This window comes from Dasypus novemcinctus, chromosome 21, assembly GCF_030445035.2.
Source record: "Dasypus novemcinctus isolate mDasNov1 chromosome 21, mDasNov1.1.hap2, whole genome shotgun sequence".
NCBI classification, from domain to species: Eukaryota; Metazoa; Chordata; class Mammalia; order Cingulata; family Dasypodidae; genus Dasypus; species Dasypus novemcinctus.
This window is the reverse complement of record NC_080693.1, coordinates 43,612,327-43,636,734: the sequence shown is the minus strand read 5'-3', so window position 1 is coordinate 43,636,734 and position 24,408 is coordinate 43,612,327. Positions and strand designations below refer to the sequence as shown.

At 37.3% G+C, this 24,408-nt stretch overlaps 1 protein-coding gene across 1 annotated transcript in view; it reads left to right on the top strand.

Annotated features, from left to right (window-relative positions):
• APPBP2 (amyloid beta precursor protein binding protein 2) overlaps window positions 1-17,718 on the top strand; it is a 69,037-nt gene extending 51,319 nt beyond the window's left edge. Inside the window, exons 7-13 of the mRNA XM_004450304.4 lie at window positions 580-647; window positions 727-832; window positions 1,952-2,076; window positions 4,793-4,878; window positions 6,817-7,007; window positions 8,009-8,174; window positions 13,176-17,718. Coding sequence (XP_004450361.1) covers window positions 580-647; window positions 727-832; window positions 1,952-2,076; window positions 4,793-4,878; window positions 6,817-7,007; window positions 8,009-8,174; window positions 13,176-13,429 — 996 coding nt within the window. The 3' untranslated portion in view covers window positions 13,430-17,718. The remainder of the gene's footprint in view (window positions 1-579; window positions 648-726; window positions 833-1,951; window positions 2,077-4,792; window positions 4,879-6,816; window positions 7,008-8,008; window positions 8,175-13,175) is intronic.
• The last annotated feature ends 6,690 nt before the right edge of the window (window positions 17,719-24,408 follow it).

The window sequence follows — 24,408 nt, the reverse complement described above, 5'->3', positions numbered from 1 at the left end:
GTACTTTGTGCATGATTTTTCAGTAAACCTACAACTGCTTTATTTATTTTTTGAGAGGGAAAAAATGATTTATTGACGGCCGGGCGGACTTGGGAGCTTTCTGTTTTAAACCTGAGCCTACAACTGCTTTAATTTAAAGAAAAAAACTGACCATCCTTGTATCAAGATATTTTACGAAATAATAGAAAAACTTGAGATTATTATATTTTATTAGATAAAAACTGCTGAAAACTGTTGCATGCCACTCCAGAACTGGGATATAAGTACCTTAGAAAATAACGTGGCAAACCTTATCCACACACACACTCTTATATTAATTCTCTGGAAGGATGGGAGTATACCAGTTTTGTAAGGTAACTTTCTTGTAACAGTATTGTACTGGGCATGACAAAATTTTAAGCTTATGATTTGTACCAGGCTATATACAGATGTTTATAATAGACTTTTCAAGTTTTTAGAATGTTTGAAGAAGTGTTTTTCTTATTGACCATTATAGCCTGAATATATAAACTATACTTATTTTAGCATACTATTTAACTGTTTTGAGACTTGTTTAACAATTTTTCGCTTTAATTTTAGGCTTGTGTAGTAAAACGTGAATTTAAGAAGGCAGAACAGTTAATTAAACATGCAGTGTATTTGGCACGGTAGGTGTTTGTTATTAAAAATACTGTTTCAAAGTCTCTTTCTACTTTATGTCCTAATAGTTTTCTATTTTTTTAATAGGGATCATTTTGGATCCAAACACCCAAAATATTCTGATACACTGCTAGATTATGGATTCTACTTACTAAATGTAGATAATATCTGTCAGTCTGTTGCAATTTATCAGGTATGTTAAAGGTTACATGTTTTTTTATTTCAGCCTAAATTGACAGGGTGACCTTTATTTGTTTGCATTATTTAAACCACACTCTAAAAATAAGTCTCTCTAATCCCCCCTCATATAGGACATAGCATTATTTTACTGAGTAATACCTAGGAGGCTTAAAAGTTAATGTTTTAGGAATTAAAGATACTCTTCCAGGAAGCAAGTTGTTGGGTTATGGACCCATATTTAGCAGCACTTTTCTGTTTTTCATTTGTCCAAATAATGACTTGTTCTTGTTGATTTAGCAAGTATCATTGTAAATGCCTTTGTAACAGCAAGGAGGACTGATAGATGTCAATTTAGGCTTTACCTTAGTCATTCTCAGGTAAATGGTGAACTATGCTATCATTCTAGACAAGGTATCTGATTATATAATTCAGTTCTGAAAAAGGAGACAGAGAAAAATATGTGATTCCCAGGACGTGTGAATGGTTTTTATTAAACCATTGCTTTTTTTTTTTTTTTTTAAGTTTAATAGACCTTAGCCACTGTGAACTCACAGAAAATGTAGAGCAAAACATTAATTCAAAAGTTAACAAAAACCTAAACACAAGCTAAAAGTCTGATGGTATTAATAACAGAACTACCAAATAAATATTTAAAATACTTGAACTATTTTAAGACTTACAAATATTTTAGAAATACCTATTTATAAGTAATATGATCATTACAAATATTCTTACCAGTTCATTAAAGTAGGTTCTCCTAATCACATCTATGCTTCAATTTATTACCCTATTTCAAGTTACTATATTAAGCCATTGCCTTTTAAGTCAGACTTGATCTTCAGAAAATTAGGCCTCATAGAGAACCTTCAGGTTTAATGTAACATTCCTTGTGATCTATTAATTTAAAAAATTTTTAAAAAAAAGACAAAAAATAAAAAAAAAATAAATTGAAAGTGAGACATGTCAAAAAAAAGAGAACCTTCAGGTTCTGTTGTGAATTAAATACAGCAGAACTTTTGCTTCCAAATTTACAGAATTGTGTATATAGAATGTATGTTTAAATTATTAGGTTGTTTAAGTGATGTTTTCTAAGGATTTACAGTATTATCAAATATTTTCATGATTATTTCAGGCAGCCCTTGACATTCGGCAGTCAGTGTTTGGTGGCAAAAATATCCATGTAGCAACAGCTCATGAAGACTTGGCTTATTCTTCTTATGTTCACCAGTATAGCTCTGGGAAATTTGACAATGCACTGTAAGTTCCCTGTTCCCTTTCAGTGAAGGATTAAATGCTGGCTTTTTTCTCCTAATACAATAGTACTTACATATTAAATTTGTCTTTCCATGAGCTTAAACGGAATATCTAGAATGTTCTTAAAGCCATTTAAAATCATATCAATTCATAAGCCATTCATTTAGACTTTATGTGGTTTAATATTTGAGACACCTATCTTCACTTAGATTATAACTTACCTTTTGAATATTTCCTTTAGTAATTTTTCTCAGAGTAATACAGTAGCTTCTGGGTACATAGCAGATTTACTAATTTGAAAACCTCTTACACAAAACTCTTAGAAATATTGAATAAAATGTGTAACAACATGTTTTTAAATGTATAGCTAAGCTTGCAAGGGAGATAGTCGAAAACTCCAGAGACCAATAATGGACAGTAGTACATAAGGAGTACACATGAACTTGAGTATAACTGCTCTGGGGTGCTGGGAAGGCTATAACCTTGGTCGAACAACAATCCTGGCTTTAAGAGACAAAGCTTCTAGCCTACAGGTGGCTGTGAATTAGAACTGAATTCCTCACGTGAAGCCAAGATCAAAGGTGTACTCTCAAATAAAGGATAGCAGAGGGAAGACAAGAAAACATGTCCATTCCAGCTTGGGCTCAGAGTTGAACCCAAAAAAAGGAGCCTTATAGGGTAATTTGTTACTACAGACCTATACCACTATTGAGTTTGGAGATAATGCATATAGGAGCTCCCAAATTGAGAAAAACATTAAAAAACTCATTGGCTAGGTCTCCTGGGATACCTTGCAAAGAAAATGGAAACCTCTTGGGAGTAAATAATCCTCAACCCAAACCACGCAGAATCACCATAGATAGCTGTACCTTGGATGAACTCAACAATTAGAAATTGGAAAACAAGTAAGGATACATTACCCCTTGAGTGAGAGTCAGAGTCATCAGATATAATGAACAGCATTAGAATCCTGAGAACTTTAGTTAACAGGACTTTTGAGTTGATACTTTATTAAATTAGAGTATAAAACAGGTTAAGCAAACTACAGCCTGTGGGTGAAATAAAGTTTTATTGGAACATAGCCACACTCAGTCATTCATGTACTATGTGGATTTGACTTCTATTGCTCCAACAGCAGAGTTGAGTAGTTGTGGCAGTGACTATATGGCCCACAAAGCCTAGAATATTTACTGTCTGGTCCTTTACAAAAAAAGTTTGCTGACACTGGTTTAAAAGAAGGAATCTAATATTTTAGAGGGGAAAAAAGATAAAAGGCCTATTTGGAAATTAAACAACTGATGCATGCAACAACATTGATGAACTTTGGGAAAACATTATGCTTAAAGTAAAAGAAACCAGTCACAAAAGACCAGTATTGTATGATTCCATTTATATGAAATGTTCAGAATAGGCAAATCCATAGAGACAGAAAGTAAATTGATCATTGCTAAGGACTGAGGGGTTGAGAGGGAATGGGTAGTGACTCCTAATGGGTATGGGCTTTCTTTTTGGGGTGATGAAAATAATCTAAAATTGCAGTAATGGTTTCACAACCCTGAATATACTAAAAACCACTTAAATGGGTGAACTGTATGCGATGTGAATTATATCTTAATAAAGCTAGTATAAAAAATGAAACATGAATAACAAGAATTGGAAAATAGTCATTGAAATTAAAAAGTTAGTGGACAAATTAAACAAGATTAGATGGAACTATTCATGAGTTGGAAGAAACATCTGAGAAGATCAGTGATTATTTGGAAGAAGTGGGTAGGAGGCTTGGAGATGGTTGAAAGGAACTGACAAGTAAAATAGACAATTTTTTTTTTCTTTTTGGGGAGATAGGCCATAAAGAAATAACTAAGCATGTCAAGTAAGAACGTATGCTGTGAAGAAGAATAAAGTAGTAGGGTTAGAGTTTAGAGAGTAATGGTGGACTTTTTAGGGATTTTTTATGTGGGCTTATCTGGAAAGGACTATTCAATGAGGAGTGAGCCATGTGTATAATCAGAGAAGAACATCCCAAAAAAAGTAAAACAAGTGCAGTGGTCCTGAGGTGAAAATATGCTTTTCAGGTTCAGGAAACCACTAAGCTTGTGTGGTTGGAGACAGGTCAGGGAAGGTTGGTCTAAGAATGGTAAGATACTAATAAGAAGTCAGGAGGTTGGAGACTGAAAGATCATGTTGAGCTTTATAGGCCATGATAAGTACTTCAGTTTATTCTAAGGGAGTTGAGTAGCTATTAGAGGTTTTGAACAGAAGAGTGACAGAATCTAGTTTAGGTTTTGAAAGGATAATTCTGTCCTAATAATAGTAGGCTGTAGGTAGAAAATGGCAGCTGGTAGCTATTGCAATGATTCAGGTGAGAGATCTAGGAGAAATTGATAATCTGGATAAATTTTGAAGGAAACCTTGATCAGATTTGTTGATAGTTTGAATGAATTCCTCAAGTAGAGAGGCCTGAACAACAGAAAGAATAAAGCTGCTCTTTATCTTCCCTCTAGGGTTAAAGTGCCATAATCTTTCTCTCTCTCTCCCCCTTACCTAAAGTTCAGTCCACTACAACATATTGAAAATTGTTTAAAAAGCAAACTGGTCCTTTACCACCTAGGTAGTTTTAGAAGCACTTTCTATCAGTATAATTGGTTGTGATTTTGAAAATGCTTAAATCTTTTGCAACTAAAAAGAAATTACCAGACTATATCTATCTGTATTGCAGATTTCATGCAGAAAGAGCTATTGGTATCATTACCCACATCCTACCTGAAGATCATCTTCTTTTGGCTTCTTCAAAGAGGGTGAAAGGTACCCTTTGTAATCTAGTCTCAGATTTTTAAATTGATGATATATGGTATAAAATAATGGTATTTGTTTCATCAGGGGATAGTAACATATGGTTGAACTGTATCTATATATTACTAAGATGGTCAGTTCACTTATTTAAAGTGTTTGCCTGCAACTCTAATTAAATTTTCCAGTGGTTCATATGAAAGGTTGTTCACCTCTCTCAGATTATCATTGCTATTGATAATCAAGAATTACGTTCTTTTCTCTTCCTTTAGCATTCATTTCTTTTGAAGGGGATATGGATGAACAATGCAAATTATTTCATAGTAATATGGATAGCACACTGAAGGCAGGTTGTTCAGCTTTCTTGTGCAGAATTCTTACACTGACCTTCATATCAGGTTACCCTTAATGATGCAAGGCTCTTCCAAATACCACTTTCTTTCTTTCTTATTTTAGCTTTCTTCTGAGTACCGACAGGGCACTTTAATTGAAAACATGAACATGAATGGGTCACCCTTAAGATTATTTCATGCATGTGTGATAATTTTTTACAGTGTCTGGAGCTCGTCTCTTTTTTTTCCCTCTAGGTTTGCATTTTTAAAGTTACACAAGTAATACATGATTAATGTCAAAAACTAAAAGCTAGATAAAAAAGAGAAAAAGTAAAGTCATCTGAAATTCTACCAATAAAGAATAAATTTTGGTGAATGTCCTTTTAGACTTTTCTTTCTTCAAATAATGAAATGAATTTTTTTTTAGTTTTATAATCTGCTTTTTTTTTTTTTTTTACTTTCTATATCCTGAACATTTTTCCATTTCAATATATTTATTTAAGTTCACCCCTATTGTTGGACCTTTATATTATCTTCAACCTCTTGTTCTTCTTGAAAATGCTGCAATAAACCCAAATCTCTTTTACTTATCTTTGTGCACATGCCACGTTTTCCTAGAAATTGAATTGCCTAGTAAAAGAATGTGTGTATTTGACAGAGTTAGGTGGGATTTGAAAATCTTAAATGGGATTTCGAAATTGAACTATCTTGCCTGATTTGGTTGGTCAAATAAGTAGGAGGAAACCAGTTTTTTTAATTTTTATTTTTTAAGGGTTTTTTTTTGTGTGTGTGTGTGTGTGTTTTAAGATCTATTTTATTTATTCCCCTCCATCCTTGTTTGTGCTCGCTGTCTGCTCTCTGTGTCCATTTGCTGTGTGCTCTCTCTGTCTGCTCATCTTCTTCGTAGGAGGCACCCGTAACTGAACCTGGGACCTCCCATGTGGGAGAGAGGTGCTCAATGACTTGAGCACCTCCTCTCCCTGTTTTGTTGTGTCTCTCATTGTGTTTCCTCTTTGTGTCTCCTTGTTGAGTCATCTCGTTGCATCAGCTCACTGTGCCTGCCTGTCACATCAGCTCGCTGTCTTGCTTGTCTTCTCCAGGAGGCATGGGGAACCAAACCTGGGACCTCCCCTGTGGTAGGCAGGAGCTCAATCACTTGAGCCACATCCACTTCCCAGAAAACCAGTTTTTAGTTGTATTAAGTTAAAGGTTATATTTTACAGAGTGTGTGTTTCAAAAATTTCCATAGTACTTCTTAGGATCCTTACAACAATTTTATAACTAAAAAATTTGCCTTTTCCTTCTTTCCATTTACTTTAAAAAGCAAATTCTGATCAGCAAAACTATAACAATCTAATGAAATAGAAACCAGTTCTGCAAAATAATTTGATGTATATCACTTTTTCTTAAATGAATTCATTATTAAACTGTGAAAATAAAATGACCCCCAAAAGTATATTTAAGTGGAATGCTTTCATCTCGACCAGTTCTACACCATAATCATATGTACATGTATTCAATAAATATTTATAGGATTTAATTTTAAGTTATGTGCTCTGAATCACTTTCATAAATAGTTCTGGTTTTGAAGTGTGCTAATTTTATTGCTTTCTTCATTCAGCGCTTATTTTAGAAGAGATTGCAATTGATTGTCATAATAAGGAAACTGAACAGAGGCTGCTTCAAGAAGCTCATGATTTACACCTGTCTTCACTTCAACTAGCTAAAAAAGCTTTTGGAGAATTTAATGTACAGACTGCAAAACACTATGGAAACCTTGGAAGACTTTATCAGTCAATGAGAAAATTTAAGGTAGAAACATTTTTACTACATTTTTATCTATTTAATAAAGTACACATTCGTTATATTCTTACCTTATTGAAAAAGGAATTGCAGAAGCAGCTAGTATAAAACAACAGTCAAAATATAAATAAAATTAGAAAATCAGGACCATGGAAAAATAAGACACAAATATATCAAACCAAAAAGGCTAATACAGTTGGTATTATTAGATTTCAAACATAGCTCTTAGCTAAGTTAAGTACAGCACTTTGCAGAATGCTCGGCACATGATAGGCATGCAATAAAGGTCAGATATAGTTACTATTATTCATTATAGCAACAAAAATTCACTTACTTTAGTTCCCTTTAAAAGTTTTTGGGTTATGAATTTGTAATGGCAATTTTAGGAGTTGTAGTAAGATGAAAGGATCAAGAATTATTGTCTAAGGGAGCAGATGTAGCTCAAGTGGTTGGGTGTCTGCTTCCCACAACTGAATCTGGCAGGTCCTGGGTTCAGTTCCCAGTGCCTGCTAAAAAACAAGCAAACACAAAAACCAATCAGGGGAGCCAATGTGGCTCAGTGGTTGAGCACTGGCTTCCCACATACAAAGTCCTAGGTTCAATCCCTGGTCCCCGATTCCTTTTAAAAAAAAAAAAAAAAATCACTGTCTAAGACATTCATTTTATCTGAAAATCAACCTGCCTTTCAATTAGCCTTGGTTTAGGTTTTTTGAAAATGTTAACTCAAAGAATACTTTTTATATTAGAATGTTTTAATGTTAACATGTCCTGGGGTAATAGTTATTAGAAGAAATTTTCTCTTGTCACTTTTAGAATGAGACAATATAACTATCAGCTTATGTGCATAGTTTCCAAAAATCAGTGATATTTCCCATAGGCAACCTTTGAAATAACATAATATGTTACTAATTACCTTATGGCATCCGTAAGATATCTTTGCATTTAGAAGAATTTTGCTCATTGGATAAGAAGTGTAATGTAATGATTGATAAGGCTTAATTGTTTTCTAGGAAGCTGAAGAAATGCACATCAAAGCAATTCAGATTAAAGAGCAACTTCTTGGTCAGGAAGATTATGAAGTAGCCCTTTCAGTGGGACATCTGGCTTCTTTATATAATTATGACATGAATCAATATGAAAATGCTGAGAAACTTTATTTGCGATCTATAGCAATAGGTATGTTGCCTTTATATTTTATTTTTATTTTTTTAGATTTTTAAAAAATTTATTCCCCTGCCCCCCATTGTCTGCTTTCTGTCTATTTGCTGTGTAATCTTCTGTGTCCACTTATATTCTTGTCTCGTTTTGTTGCATCATCTTGCTGTGTCAGCTCTCCGTGTGTGCGGCGCCATTCCTGGGCAGCCCGCACTTTTTTCACACGGGATGGTTCTCTTTACGGGGCACACTCCTTACGCGTGAGACTCCCCTACATGGGTGACACCCCTGCATGGCACAGCACTCATGGCATGCATCAGCACTGCATGTGGGCCAGCTCACCACACGGGCCAGGAGGCCCTGAGTTTGAACCCTGGACCTCCCATGTGGTAGGCGGACACTCTTTTTCAGTTCAGCCAAATCCACTTCCCTTTATTTTATTTTTTTAGTTAACTGATTTTGGGTCAGCATGTCAGCTTTTCCTAAAGATGATCCCCACCCCCAGATAATGTCCTATTTATTTATTTATTGAAGTGGTGGGTTTACAGAATAACCATGCCTTAAATGCAGGATTCCTATATAACACCCTGCTATTAACACCTTGGATTTGTGTGGTACATTTGTTACAATTGATAAAAGCATATTTTTATAATTGTACTATTAATTATAGCCCATGATTTAACTTAGGGTTCACTGTGTTGTGCAGTTTAATGGATTTTTTAAAAAATTTTATTCTAGTAATATACAATGTAAAATTTTTCCTTTTAACCACATTCAAATGTATAATTCATTGTTGTTAATTACATTGACAGTATTGTGCTACATCACCACCATCCATTACCAAAAATTTTCCATTGTCCCAAATAGAAACTCTATACATTTAAAGACCTAACTCTCGATTTCCTACTTCTACCCCATCTTCTAGTAACCTATATTCTAGATTCTGACTCTGAGTTTCCATATTCCACTTATTACATATCAGTTATTTGATCATAAATATTTTTCCTTTTGCGTCTGGTTTATTTCACTCAACCTGATTTTCAAGATTCATGCATGTTGTCACATGTTATCAGAAATTCATTCCTTTTTATAGCTGAATAATATTCCATTGCATGAATAAACCACATTTTGTTTATCCATTTGTCTGTTGATGGACACTTGGGTTTCTTCCATATTTTTGGCAGTTGTGAATAAGGCTGCTGTGAATATCATTGTGAAAATACTTATTCAAGTCCTTGGCTTTCAATTTTTGGGAGTATATACCTAGAAGTGGGATTGCTGAGTCATAGTATTTCTATACTTTCTAACGAGCTGCCACACCATATTCCACAGTGGCAGCACTGTTTTACATTCTCACCAGCAGTGAATTAGTGTTCCTATTTCTACACATTGTCTCCAACACTTTTTATTTTCCATTTTTTTTAATAGTAGCCCTTTTAGTGGATACGAAATAATATCTCATTATGGTTTTGATTTGCATATCCCTAATGAATAATGAAGTTGAGCATCTCTTCATGTGCTGTTTGGCCATTTGTATATCTTTGGAGAAGCGTCTATTCTTTTGACCATTTTAAAATTGGGTTATCTTTTTGTTGTTGGGTTAAAGGATTCCTTAACATATTCTGAGAATTAACTCTTACTGAATAAGATTTCCAAATAGCTTCTCCTATTGTGTAGGTTGTTGTTTTACTTTCATGATAAAGTCCTTTGACACATAAAAGTTGGTAATTTTTATGAAATCCCAATTATCTTTTTTTTTTTTTTTTTTTTTTTAAAGATTTATTTATTTATTTAATTTCCCCCCTCCCCTGGTTGTCTGTTCTTGGTGTCTATTTGCTGCGTCTTGTTTCTTTGTCCGCTTCTGTTGTCGTCAGCGGCACGGGAAGTGTGGGCGGCGCCATTCCTGGGCAGGCTGCACTTTCTTTTCACGCTGGGTGGCTTTCCTCACGGGCGCACTCCTTGCGCGTGGGGCTCCCGCACGCGGGGGACACCCTTGCATTTTTTCTTTTGTTTCTTTTGCTTTGGGTGTAAAGTCTAAGAGAAATCTTTGCCTAACACAAGGTCCTGAAGATGCCTCCCTTCATTTTTTTCCTAGGACTTTTATAGTTTTGGCTCTTAAATATTTAGGTCATTGATCCATATTGAGTTGATTTTTTAATATGACTTGAGGTCATATTGCAAATGGATATTCAGTTTTCCCAGCACCATTTGTTTAAGAGACTGTACTTTACCAATTGAATGGTCTTTGCCCCCTTGTTGAAAATCAGTTGACCATAAATATGAGGGTTGATTTGTAGTTTTCTGTGTACAAGTCCCACACATCCTTGGTTAGATTTATTCCTAGGTATTTGATTCTTTTAGTTCCTATTGTAAATGGAATGTTTTTATTAATTTTCTTCTTAAGATTGTTCATTATTAGTGTATAGAAACACTACTGTTTTGTTTTTAAGATTTATTTTTTATTTATTTCTCTCCCCTTCCCCCCTGTGTCTGCTCTCTGTGTCCATTCGTTGAATATTCTTCTGCATCCACCTGCATTATCCAAGCACTGGGAAACTGCGTCTCTTTTTTGTTGTATCAGCTCTCCATGTGTGCGGTGCCTCTCCTGGGCGGGCTCCACTTTTTTCACGCGGGGCAGCTCTCCTTGCGGGGCGTACTCCTTGCACATGGGGCACCCCTACACAGGGATGCCCCTGCTTGACACGGCACTCCTTGTGTACAGCAGCATGGCACGTGGGCCATCTTACCACACAGGTCAGGAGGCCCTAGGGATCAAAGCCTGGATCCTCCATATGGTAGATGGACACTCTTATCAGTTGAGCCATGTCTGCTTCCCACTACTGATTTTTGTGTGTTGATCTTGTACCCCACCACTTTGCTGGATTCATTTATTAGCTTTAAGAGCTTTGTTGTGGATTTTTCAGAAACGTTTGCTGATGATATGGGATCATGTCATCTGCCTTTTCCTTTCCAATTTGGATGCCTTTTATTGTTTTCCCTTGTCTAATTGCTCTGGCTAAGCCTTCCTACAATGTTGAATAATAATGGTGGCATTGGGCATCCTTGTCTTATTCCTGATCTTAGAGGGAAAGTTTTCAGTCTTTCACCATTAAAGAAAGGGTGCTGTTTTGTCAAATGCCTTTTCTGCACCAATTGTAGTGATAATGTGGCTTTTTCTCTTCATTCTGTTAATGTGGTATATTACATTGATTTTCTTATGTTGAACCACCCTTGCATACCTGGGATAAATCCCACCTTATCTTGGTGTATAATTTGTTTAATGTGCTGTTGGATTAGTTTCTAGTATGTTGTTGAGGATTTTTGCATCTATTGGTCTGTACTTAGTTTTTCTTGTGATATCTTTATCTTGCTCAATTCTAAAATGTACATAAGGTTCAGAATTGCTAGTCCATACCACAGCAAAATAAAACTACTAACTAGAGTTCAGTATTTATTCACAGTTCTCTTTGTCTCTACCCTGAGTGAGGTATGTACTCAGAATACTATGTTCAAAATTTAGAATCAATACTTGTATACCAGTGTTTATAGCAGCATTATTCACAATAACCAAAAGGTAGGAACATCCCAGGTATCCATCAACAGATGAATGGGTAGACAAAATGTAGTTTACACAAACATACACAGACACACAGACTCACAGAGGAATATTATTCAACCATAAAAAGGAATGACGTTCTGATACATGCCACAACATACATGGATAAACCTTGAAACCGTTATGCCGAGTGAAATAAGCCAGAAACAAAAAGATAAATATTATATGATTTCACTTGTATGAAATATCTAGATTGGCAAATTCACAGATACAGATGGATAAGAGGTTAACGGGGGTTAGGGGAAGGAGGAAATGGCAGTTACTGCTTTAATTAGGTACAGAGTTTCTGTTCGGGATGCTGGAAAAGTTTTGGTAATGGATGGTGGTGATGATAGCACAACATTGTAAATCTAATAATGCCACTGAATTGCACACTTAAAAATTGTTAAAATGGCCTATTTCATCTTCGATATATGTTTATAAGATCTAAAAAATTATTTAAATTTATATGCAGAATTTAAAAATAAGTTAAAAGCAGTCAGTTGTTTATGTTTATATTATAATATCCCCCATCTTTGTTCATTAATTTCTTGAATATGTAAAATATTAACATGGTTACGGAAGTCAGACCTCCACAAAATGTATGCTTTGAGAAGTATGATTTCCCCTAATTTCTTCTATCCAGTTCCCAACCCCTCCCTGTACATAACCAATCTCATTAGTTTCTGGTTTATCCTTTCTATATATATTTTTGCACAAGTAAACACATATGTGAATATATTCTTATTTTCTTCTTTCTTTCACAAATGGTAGCACACTTAATACTTTTTTTTTTTGAGTTACAGGAAGCTGGGGATTGAACGTTCAACCTCATATGTAGGGAGCCGGTGCTCAACCACTGAGCCACATCGGCTTCCTTGAGTTGATTTTTCATTCGTTTTGCTTGTTCATTTTTGTTTTCTCAGGAGGCATTGGGAACCAAACCTGGGAGCTCAACTGCTCAAGCCACATCCACTCCCCCTTTTTTTTAACTTAACAAAGTATCCTGGAAATCACTCCATGTCTGTTCTTAGAGAGCTTCCTCATTAATTCCAAACTGCATAGTACTTTGTTGAGTGTACATACCAGAGTTGATTGACTCATTCTCCTGTGGATGCTCATTTGCTTCTAATATTTTATAGTTACAAAAGGTGCTGCAGTGAATAACTTTGGGCATGTATAGTTCCTGTTGTTGGAGGTTCTGCCATTCTTTACTTTTAGGTGTCTTCCAGTCTCTGAATTCCTAGTGAGGACAACAGCTTTAGATAAGAAAAATTGACAGGGTTGTGGAGGGGAGCACTTTTCAAAGGAATAAAATCAAGCTTCCCTACTTAAAGAATTGAACTTGTATCTCATCTTACAGAAACTTCTTGTTATTTCATTATTTGAGCTTTTCTTTTTCAAAAAAATGTTTGTGTTATTTTCAGGGAAGAAACTCTTTGGTGAAGGCTACAGTGGACTAGAGTATGATTACCGAGGTCTCATTAAGCTTTATAACTCCATTGGAAATTACGAGAAAGTGTTTGAATATCACAATGTTCTGTCTAACTGGAACCGTTTGCGAGATCGGCAGTATTCAGTCACTGATGCTCTTGAAGATGTCAACACCAGCCCCCAGTCCACTGAAGAAGTGGTGCAGTCCTTCCTGATTTCTCAGAATGTTGAGGGACCGAGCTGCTGAGGAAGGACCTCAGTTAACCAATTTAATTTACCTTTTCCCAGATTCCAGGGAATTCATACTGTGAAATCAAAACCATGTTGTTTTGGGGGCTGGAATTTGCATTGAAACACTGGTCCAGTCCATTGAAGACCCTATTTGGGTGATCCCTATCTTGCAGAGTGTCCGTAGGAATAAGCATATATTCAGTTATATTCAGCATGTACCGCATGTATAATAAGTAGTCTGGCCCACATTTTGCAACCTAGTAGAACAAACAAGAGAAAATCTTTTTTTTTTTCCCTTTTAAAAAATAACTCATTTTTCAGAAAGCCTGAGAGAAAAAAAGAACCCCTAAATAAAACTATTTAAGAGTTTAAAAGAGTTGCATTCTTATTATGTAAGGATGATTTTAACAACTTTTTAACATATAATTCTTCCATGTGAAGGTATTCAATACTGTATTGTAAAGAAATTTTATGGGGATTGTCTTTATATGCAGTATAGAAAAGTTAACACAAGTACTAATAAAACAGGGACATCCTGACTTAGGTTTGGGTACCTTACCCAGAGAAGTGGACACAGCCACTCCAGAGCTGTATTACAAGGGAAGGACTTTCAGATTCATCTGAACTGGACCAGTGTTGATTGTAAGTAATAGAAGATCTGATAGACCAGCAGTTTTAACTTTTTTGTTTTTGGTACAACAATGCAAGATGTTCTGATAGCATTTGCTAACAGGACCAGGAGTATCTAAAAAGGACCAGCCTGATGTAGAAGGTGGTTATTTGGACCAGAGGCTTTATATTATTTTAGCCCTTGCATATACTTTTATCAATAGAGTGATTTCATTTAGATGTATAATGAAAAGTGATGATGCAAAATTTACATCCATGTAATAGATACCAAACTAGGCAATTTGGGAAATTTTCAATGGCGTATCTTTAGTCGAGGTATACAGATGACAGTGCCATTAACAGGTCTCTGAATATCTGCTGCAGCCATTCCCCTCATTTTAAATATTACCCTAATAATGCAATTAACAAATATATTGGCTAAGAGTCATGAAATAATGCATATATGTGGATGTGGATTTCGGGTTACTATATAGTTTGTGCAGATTAATGGAAAAACAAATGCCCAAAAAATACAGTAAGTCTTGGAAATCCTTCATTTTTATGGTAAATAATAATGTACAGCTAAGTAGTTTTATTTGAAATCTAGGAATCAAATGGAAAGATCCCCTAATGATATGTCTGTTTCACAAAATTGTTTATTGGGGTTTTGATTTTCTTTTTTTTTTTTTTTCCTTTAAGCCAGTTAGGTTATTTAATGTTGAGGTATATTCAAATTGGAGATGTTGTGACATGTAGCAATCCAAGAAATTAAAAGGTCTTTTGCTGTTACCTCAATTCTTATTATAGTGACCCATTTGGTGCCTCTATAGTTAAGAATCTGGGTTTTCCCCCCTATTTTACAGGGGTTCACGGTCGGCTGTCAGAGATGATGCTCCTGGCTAAAGCTTGGAGTAGTCTGTGGGTGAGTGGATGTGTGTTGAACTTTGATTTTCTTTTAACATGCAGCATGTTTAGTGGGAGGGGGAAAAATCTAAACTATCTGCCACATTGTATACCGAAAAATTAACTGGAGATTTCAAATAAATTTGAGTTTTAACATTTTTTTAAACTCCCCTACTATAATCTTGTTTAAAGCTGTTATTTGCAGTCTTGTTAGTTATGAGCCTATGCTTGTAAGTCTGCAGGAAGGACTTGATTAGGGGATGTACCTAAAGAAGTAAGGCAAGCCCACACCCTAAGATAATAGCTTTGTGATTTAGAAACCTGGGTTTATTCCTTAAATTGAATTACTTTCTTTCTAAAATCTGAAAAGAATAAATTGGCATGCCTGTGGTTAAAGTTGGTCCTCCTCCCAGTTACCTACTGCCAAGAGGCACCTCTTTATCAATTACCAAATAGTCTGTATGACCAGGACTAACATTTTTAAATTACTGAGCTCTATCCTCATGGGCCTATATATTTAATATATCCAAAGATATTTTCAGAATAGGCTTTGTTTGCTTTCATTGGTTATTTAGAGTCCTGTGGTATGTTTGTGGTATAGGAATGTCATGGTGAATTGTTCAATAAATATTTTGAAACTTCTGTTTCCATATGAAGTTTTTTTTGGTGTTTTTTTAAATATATAACTTTTTTTTGTTTTGTGCACATACAGCACTTCCTAGGATAAAATCAACCAAGTGACTTAAGGCTTCATCCTCCCTAATTTGATCTGAACTTGACTTAGCTGACACTCAGTGATAAAGCAACAAAATATTTAGAAGCTTAGGACACGGGGTCACAATGTCAAGTGGCAGTCAGTTTTGTTTGTTTTATTTTTAACATCATTATTATCAATTTCCCCTTATCAACTATCGCTTTAATGTAAGTCCATACACTTTTAAATGCAAACACAGTTTGAGAAAAAAGATCACCAGTTTGTTAGTGATATGATTTACTATGCTGTTATTCTGGTTTGAACAAAGAATAATACCCTAATTTTAGTTGATGGATTTATCCTTCTAGTAGGGATACTTTAGAAAGTTAGAGAAGAATGCTGCCATGATTTATAGGTTAAAAAAAAAACAAAACCTCAAAGAAAACAAAATTTACCTCAACAATAACCTATAGCTTGCACAAACTTTTGACAGAGGGTAGGATTGTATGGTAAGGAATTCCAGACCAACTTGAAGATTTTTCTGGAGTTCAGCTAAAGAGACTTGAGTCCCATTCTTCCCTGACTTTAATTTCTTCTCTCCTGGTCAGTCTTTTTCCTAAAGTTTGGTGCTACTCAAATTGGGTGCATCAGGGAGCTCTGTCAACACTCAACACTTGCCACACAGGTGGTCAGTCACTCCAGCATTCAGTTTAATGGAGTGATTAGGGTCTCTTAAACCTTAGTCTTTATGGGTCCCTAAAGCTGACTTTGCCCACAGCATTAAGACTTTTTACCATCAAATCTTGTGTCTCTGCTCAGTTAGAAATGAATTCACTCCAGCTTTTGAAGTAATCCTTACCCAGGTATGCTTTCATTTGTAAAAATAAAGGATTTGACAAAAACCTTTGCTCCTAGACTGTTAGGAAGAGTTCATAATTTTTTTAAAATTAAGTACAGAGGCTGCAATCTTATAAATACTGAAGGTGCCAGTTGGCTGCTACTTATAATACAAACAATGCTGAACAGTAAACAAATGCCTAAAACATCATTGACACTTTTGGCAAATACTCTACACATTGAAAGAATGGCAGATACTCTACACACTGAAAGAGCAGCAAGTTTTATATCCTACCAATTGTTGTTTTTGTTTTTCACAGGGTTCATAGCCTTACTGCTTCCAAACTATTCTGGATGGCAGAGTTACTACTGGAAAAGTGCTTATTTACATAAGTACAAATTTTTTTTTTAGATGTTTATTTTTGCTTTAAAAGTCAATTCACATTTCACTCTTGGCTTTGGAGGACCTCCATTCTTGCCAGGAAATTCTTTATCTGTATTAATCTCCAGCTTGAACACTAATAGTGCTTTTGTCCCAAAATCTCAGGAATGTTTTAGGCAGAAAACTGGTTTTATCCTAATGGTGATCTGAAGGAGTGTGCTTTAGGATATATTAAATAATACTATTCTTAAATCGCAATCCTAGGTATCTGTAGCATGAGTGGCCTTAGATTGTTGAAGTGCACATTCTTTTTCGAAAGTAAAATTTAAGATTTAAAATATTTACTATATATATGGATATTTAGAAAACTTGGTCTGTGGTGCACAAGTTAAGTGTTGGATCACTAAATAACTGTTGCAGGTACCATTTGTGTAACATTATTCATTTCTGTATGTTCTTATTATGGGAAGATATGTTGCCATGGTAACTAAAATTTTTCAGTTTAGTTCTTTTATGATGTGAATGAATGCTACATTTTATCAAATATTACCAGGTCAGTACTATTTTTATACTTCATTAAGCAACAGGGGATTTTAGTTTAATAGGCTTAAAGTAAAAATGTCTTAATGGAACAATTAAAAGCCAATCATTAACAACTCTTTATGTGAAAATCCCCATTAATAGTGCCACAGTACTTTCTATAGAAATATCTAAGGTATGTCAGAATGACCTTTCCTGTCATTCTCACCGACTTGTAGTGCCCACCATTATTTGTAACCATTAAACCATACTAAGTATGTTTGTAACCAGCAATGTGATATATTCTGTACTTGTATTGCTAAAAATGAATTATTGACCTAATAAATAGAGTGTTCCTGAATTCATAGTGTATCTGTTTTCAATTTAGTTGTAATCACTTTTGGTTGGGGTTTGAGATTATTTAAACTTTGCAGACCTTTTTTATTAGAGAACAGTGTAAGAAAAACTATTGGAACTAGAGCAAAAGTCCTACTGTTCAAGAAAAGTATAAAACACGTGGCAGAGGAGGCACATGGCAATAGCATGGTGTTCCAAAAGTATTCGGAAAAGACCAAAGCAATACACTTATGCCAGGAGATTTTTTAATCTTTACTGAAGTGATTACATCATTCTTTTTCCCTAAGAGACTGAAGAGGGGTAATAAAAGACCTGATAAAGTTCTGCTGGGAATAGTGGAGAAAACCCTGGATTTAGGTTCAGATAAATTTGAGAGGTCATTCTAAGCCTCTTTGTATTTCATCTTCTCATGCAATGATAGGGTCAAATTAGATAGATTTTTAAAATCCACCATGAACAGCATAAACTTTAAGCTCCTAAAACAGCAGTCAGAAGTGGGGTGGGTGAAGCTCAGTGACTGAGTGTGTGCTGCATACATGAGGTCTTGGGTTCAATCCCCAGTATCTCCTACAAAAGAAAAATACATATCAGAAACAAAATCAAGATTTCTTTTTATTTATCCATGACTTTGAACATGCCAATAGCCAAATTTGTATATGTATTTAACAAATTTAACAGAGAGCTTACTCTGTGACAGATACTGTTCTGAGTGTGTTAGCAAACTGCTCCTAGTTACTTTAAACACATTTCTGTAATTCTAAAACTCAGGCATAGACTTTCAACTTGCATAAGCAGTCAAGTCTGTCATGATACATAAAGTTTGGAAAAAATTACTTCCAGAAAGTGTCCTGATCAACCTCTAGTGTTTCAGATTTAGAACTTTAATATAATGTCAAAGTTGATAGGCATTGAAATTGCTGCTAAAACAAGCTTTGTTTTTCACTCTTGCTGCTACTTAAACACTCGGTTTTTTCTTTCCTGTTAATGACTGTGACCACTTGCCAGGCCTTAACTCTGCATCTGCTAACTTGCTATCAGAGTGGTCATACTTCTTTATTCAACAGGAAAACTACAAGAAGCATTTAAAAACTATTTTTATTCCTCAAAAAAAAAACTTAATGTTTGACTCCACAATTCCACTCGTAGGTATATTCCCCAAGAACTGAAAATAGGTATTCTACACCAATGTTCATAGCACTATTACTCACAATAGTCAAAAGGTGGAAACAATTCAAGTATCCATTGAGAGTTGAATGGATAAATAAATTGACAAAATGTGTTCATACATAGAATGGAATATTATTCAGCCATAAAAATGAATGATGGGAGCCAATGTGGCTCAAGCAGTTGAGCTCCTGCCTCCCACATAGAAGGTCCCGGGTTCAGTTGCTGGTGCCTCCTGAAAAAACAAAAATGAACAACCAAGACAAAAGGAATAAACCAACTCGGTAGCCAGTGTGCCTCAGTGGTTGAGTGCCGGCTTTACACATGCAAGGTCCTGGGTTTAGTGCCTGCCTGGGTACCTAAAAATAAAAAATGAATGATGGCAGAGTGCTGCTGGCCTGCAAGCCCTGTGGAGAGCCGACACAAGAAAAATACAGAAGGGAAGCAGACTTGGCCCAATGGTTAGGGCGTCCCGTCTACCACATGGGAGGTCCGCGGTTCAAGCCCCGGGCCTCCTTGACCCGTGTGGAGCTGGCCCATGTGCAGTGCTGATGCGCACAAGGAGTGCGGTGCCACGCAGGGGTGTCTCCTGTGTAGGGGAGCCCCACGCACAAGGAGTGCGCCCCATAAGGAGAGCCGCCCAGTGCGAAAGAAAGTGCAGCCTGCCCAGGAATGGCGCCGCCCACACGGAGAGCTGACGCAGTAAGATGATGCAACAAAAAGAGACACAGATTGCCGGTGCCACTGCTAAGGATAGAAGCAGTCACAGAAGAACAAACAGCGAATGGACACAGCAGACAACTGGGGGGGGGGAAGGGAGAGAAATAAGTAAAAAATATTTTTAAAAAAATACAGAAGAGCATGCAGCGAATGGACACAGAGCAGACGCAAGCAAAAAGCCGCAAGGCGGGGGATTAAAAAAAAAAGAATGACAGGAGCGGATGTAGCTCGAGTGACTGCCTACTTCCCATGAAGTCCTGGGTTCAATCTCCGATACCTCCCCCACCCCCTGAAAAAAGGATGACGCATACTGTAATGGGATAAACTTGAAAACATGCCAAGTGAAATAAGCCAGACAAAAGGACAAATACTGTTTGATTCCATTTATATGGAATATCTAGAATAGGCAAATTCATAGAGACACAGTAGGTTAGAGGTTACCAGGGGCTGCATAATGGTCACAGAGGTACTTAGGTTAATTAAAGAGTTTTGGAAATAGGTAGTGGTGACAGTTGCACAGTTGTGTGAATAATTAATACACTGAATACACTTAAAAGTGGCTAAAGTGGGAAGCGGCTGTGGCTCAATCAGATGCACTCCCATCTACCACATGGGAGGCCCTTGGTTCGTGTCCCAGGGCCTCCTCGTGAAGGCAGGCTCAGCTGCACACCGCGGAGCGCTGCCGGGCTACAGACACTGCGGAGCGCTGACTCAGCACGGTGACGCAACAAAAAGAAGGGAGACAAATGAGAACGCAGAAGAGCCCCCAGCAAATGGACACAGAACAGACAGCAAGCAAGCTGTAAGGGGGAGGAGAAATTTTAAAAATTTAAAAATTTAAAAAGTGGCAAGTTTTATGTATATATATATTTACCTCTTTTTGACTGGGAGGAAGCTTACCTAATATATATTTAATCATTCAAATCAAGTCTTTAACTTTCAGTTTTTAGAAATATGATTTACTTAAAGGTAGCTTTTGTCAGAAGGAGGTAAGAATTCGAGGGAGGCAGAGTGATTACGCTGAGAACAAGGGCTTCAGAGTCCAGAGGAGCTGTTTAGTAGCTGTGGTGCTGTAAACAAATTACTCCACCTCTGAGTCATGCTCCCCATCTGTCAAGTGAGCTAGATGCTACCTTTCTCTTGGGTTACTGGGAAAATTAAATAAAATGAATGCCATGCTTTGGTCAGTCAGCCAGGTCCACTGTAGAAACTCTAGAAATATTAGTTCCTTTATCTCATTCTTCCTTGCTGGAGAGGTAGGAGGAAAAGGAGACTGAAAACTCCACTTTCGCTAAATAAAGTATGATATGGCATGCCCACACAGAAAATTCTGTCTGCCAGGATGGCACCTGTAAGAACTAGTTGGTAATAAGCACCAAGACAGTTACTCAGGATTTCGGTAGTAAGTAGCACTGAGCTAAGCTCTTTATTTCAGGTCAGGTATGCAGAGGAGAAGTGTGACAGAGACGCCACTTCAGGTAATATGCCATTTATGATGGTAGTAAAAAAGGGAGTAATCTCAGAAATAAGTTGTGGGGAGGGGAGTTTACCAAAGCCAACCAAACATTCCTGAGAAGCTTCTAAAAAACTAATGGGAGGAAAGTGGACCTGGCCCAGTGGATAGGGCATCCCCCTACCACATGGGAGGTCCACGGTTCAAACCCCTGGCCTCCTTGACCCGTGTGGAGCTGGCCCACAGCAGTGCTGATGTGCACAAGGAGTGCTGTGCCACACACGGGCGTCCCCTGTGTAGAGGAGCCCCACAAGCAAGGAGTGCGCCCCATAATGAGAGCCGCCCAGCGTGAAAGAAAGTGCAGCCTGCCCAGGAATGGCGCCACACACACGGAGAGCTGACACAACAAGATGACACAACAAAAAGAAACACAGATTCCCGTGCCACTGACAACAACAGAAACAGACAAAAAGAAGAACGCGCAGCATATGGACACAGAGAACAGACAACTGGGCCAGGGGGGGTGGGAAGGGGATAGAAATAAATAAAATGAATCTTTAAAGAACAACAACAAAAAAAAAAACTAATGGGAAAGGTCTTTGCCTGAACCAACAAAAGTTATTAAAGAGTGCTCAGTTTTGGGTATACAAGCCATGGAATATTATTTATTAAGCAGTCGTAGTTAGGAATGAAGTACTGATACATGCTACAATTTGTTGAACCTCAAAAACAATATGCTAACTGAAAGAAGCCAGACTCAAAAGGGCAAATATTGTGATTCCATTTATGTGAAATATCCAGAATATGTAAATCCATAAAGAAAGCAGGTAAGTGGTTGCCAGGGACTGCGAGTAAGGGGAACTGGGGCGTGATTGCTTAATGGATATGGGGTTTTAACTTTTTTGAGTGGTGAAGTTTTTTGGAACTTTAATAGGAGTTTGGTAGAAGTTGTGAATGTAACTAAATGTACTAAATGCCACTGAATGGCACATTTTAAAATGGTTAGTTTTATGTTATGTGAATTTCATTTCAATATAAAAAAAAATAGTGCTTGGTTTTTATTTGACCTCGGAGCATTTGCAGATGAGCCACTCTTCTTGCATTCAACAGACAATCCTTGAAGATAGACAGGAGTAACAGTTGGTTAGATATTGTGCTTACTGCTGTATATATGTTCATTGTTTTCATCCTCACAACAACCTTCAGGACAGATATTATCTCCATTTGATAAAGGGGGAAATTAAAGTACAGGAGTTAAAAAATAAGTCACACAGAGGCAAAGATTCAAATTAAGTGCAAAGAATCTACTGAATGTAGGAGACCTAAAGCCCTGAGTTAGGAGCATAAGGAATCTGGAATGGGATGCCAGAGGAATGGGCTTAGAGGAAGAGGTAGAATTTTACCAAATTTTGCATTTCACTTCCCTCTAATTATCTTGTTTTCTCTGAGGCGGTATGAACCAAATGCTAGGAAATACTAGGAAATTGGAGGTAACCAAAGCATATACGTAAAACGCTTTACCCAGGAGAGATGTAGCTCAAGTGGCTGAATGCCTGCTTCCTGTGTACAAGGTCCCAAGTCCAATACCCGGTACCTCCTAAAAGAAAAACAAACGAGAACTTCCGGGAAGGTGGTGAACTAGAAAGACACGGGACTCTCTTCTCTCCCAGAAAAGTAGCTAGAAGACAGGCCTGGAAAACGAACTAGGGTTTAGGACACCAGGCAAAGTCTGGTGAGAGGGAAGAGAGAGGGACAAAGGAGGGAAATCACAACAGCTAAACTGTGAATTGAAACCAGCCGCTTCTACTGCCTATTGCACTTGCCCACACTAAAGACACTTCAGAATTCTCAGGCCTCTGAGTCAGCTACAGACAAAGGGGGCTCCAAGGATCCACTGCACCAGGAAAGTGGAGAGAAGCTGACTCAGCTTTTGACCCACAAATTTGGTCTGCTGTGTCTCAGGAACCCTTCCAGGCCAGGTGAGGCCATGCCTTGGGAGCCAGCAAGAAACTAAATAATTCGTGACTAAAAAGATCCCACCCTCCTAATCTCCTCTCTACTAACGAACTGGTTGTTCCCCAGAGGGAAGTGGAATTATTTCCTACCCAGGAAAAGGGAGGGGCCTGCCAGAGAAGGCAGGCGAACTGTCTCTGAGAAAGTTTGAATTACAAGTCTCTTAGCCCCCAGGCAGGAACCTCTATCACATTGATCCTGTCTGTGTAGCAGCAAACATACTGCAACCAGGCATTGAACAGTGAGGGCTGCCAAAGAGTGCCAGATCAAGGAAGTGCACTCAAGAAAATTAAAAGTAAGTAAGTAAGGTGGTGGATCCTGCACTGAGTAGAGCGCTTGCTGCTCCCTGGATGCTGTGGCTCTTATGTGCAGTAGCCCATGGAGAGGGTGATGACCATGAAGCAGAACACACTGACTTTCTGGAAGCTCCCCAACTGAAGAGGATAGTCATAACGAAGCAAGAACAAAATGGGGAAGCAGAAAAGGAAACACAAGACATAAATTTACTAAGGAAGAATTGAACATATTTAACAGATCATTTATAGAGAACTCTTACCCTGATTCTACAACCAGAGGAGAACTGGCCAGACAAGCCATTGTCATGTGTCCATAATTGATAACTAGTTCCAGAACAAAAGAGCCCAACTACCACCTAGAGAGAGATGCAAACTATTTGATGCTAGGAAACTACACGAGTACCCTGGCCAAGGTCTCCCACTTCTAAGCCCCCTGGATGCCCAGGCTAAAGCCCCAAAAATGCACTGCTGATCAGAGTTTCTCTTGTACCCAGGAGGTTCTGCTACCTGGCACTGGCAGCTCCTCTCTGAAGAAACTGTTTTACTGTTCAGCAGGTGTATTCAGGTGGCTCTGGGATCCCAGGCATTAAAAAGGAACTGGGCTATGCTTTGGAGAATCAAGGTGACACAGGAAATGCATCTTCTCCTGCCTACCCATTTCTAAGCTACAGCTCAGCAATTTATACTCATCCTTATACATCTTCTATGATTTATTTTGTCAAGGACAGGCCTGGGGTAGGGAGAAGCCAGCATGCAAACCCCTTCCTTTTGAATTATGTTAATAAAACTCATGGAGTGGAACCAGCAGGAGAAGCAGAGTATGGCCCGTTATCACTACTCATTATTGCCAGGACAACAGCAGACTGGATGGGGATGTCATCTGCAGCAGCCTCAACAGCCTCAGAATTTTCTAGAGAAGTCACTGTTCCAGGAACAGCTTATAAAGCCCTTGAAGCACCAAAATCTAGGGCAATATTTGCCCTCCTTTCAGTCGCAGCAGTAGCAGAGTCAGTATCCTTAAATTAATGGTCAGTCCTTGTGCTCTCAG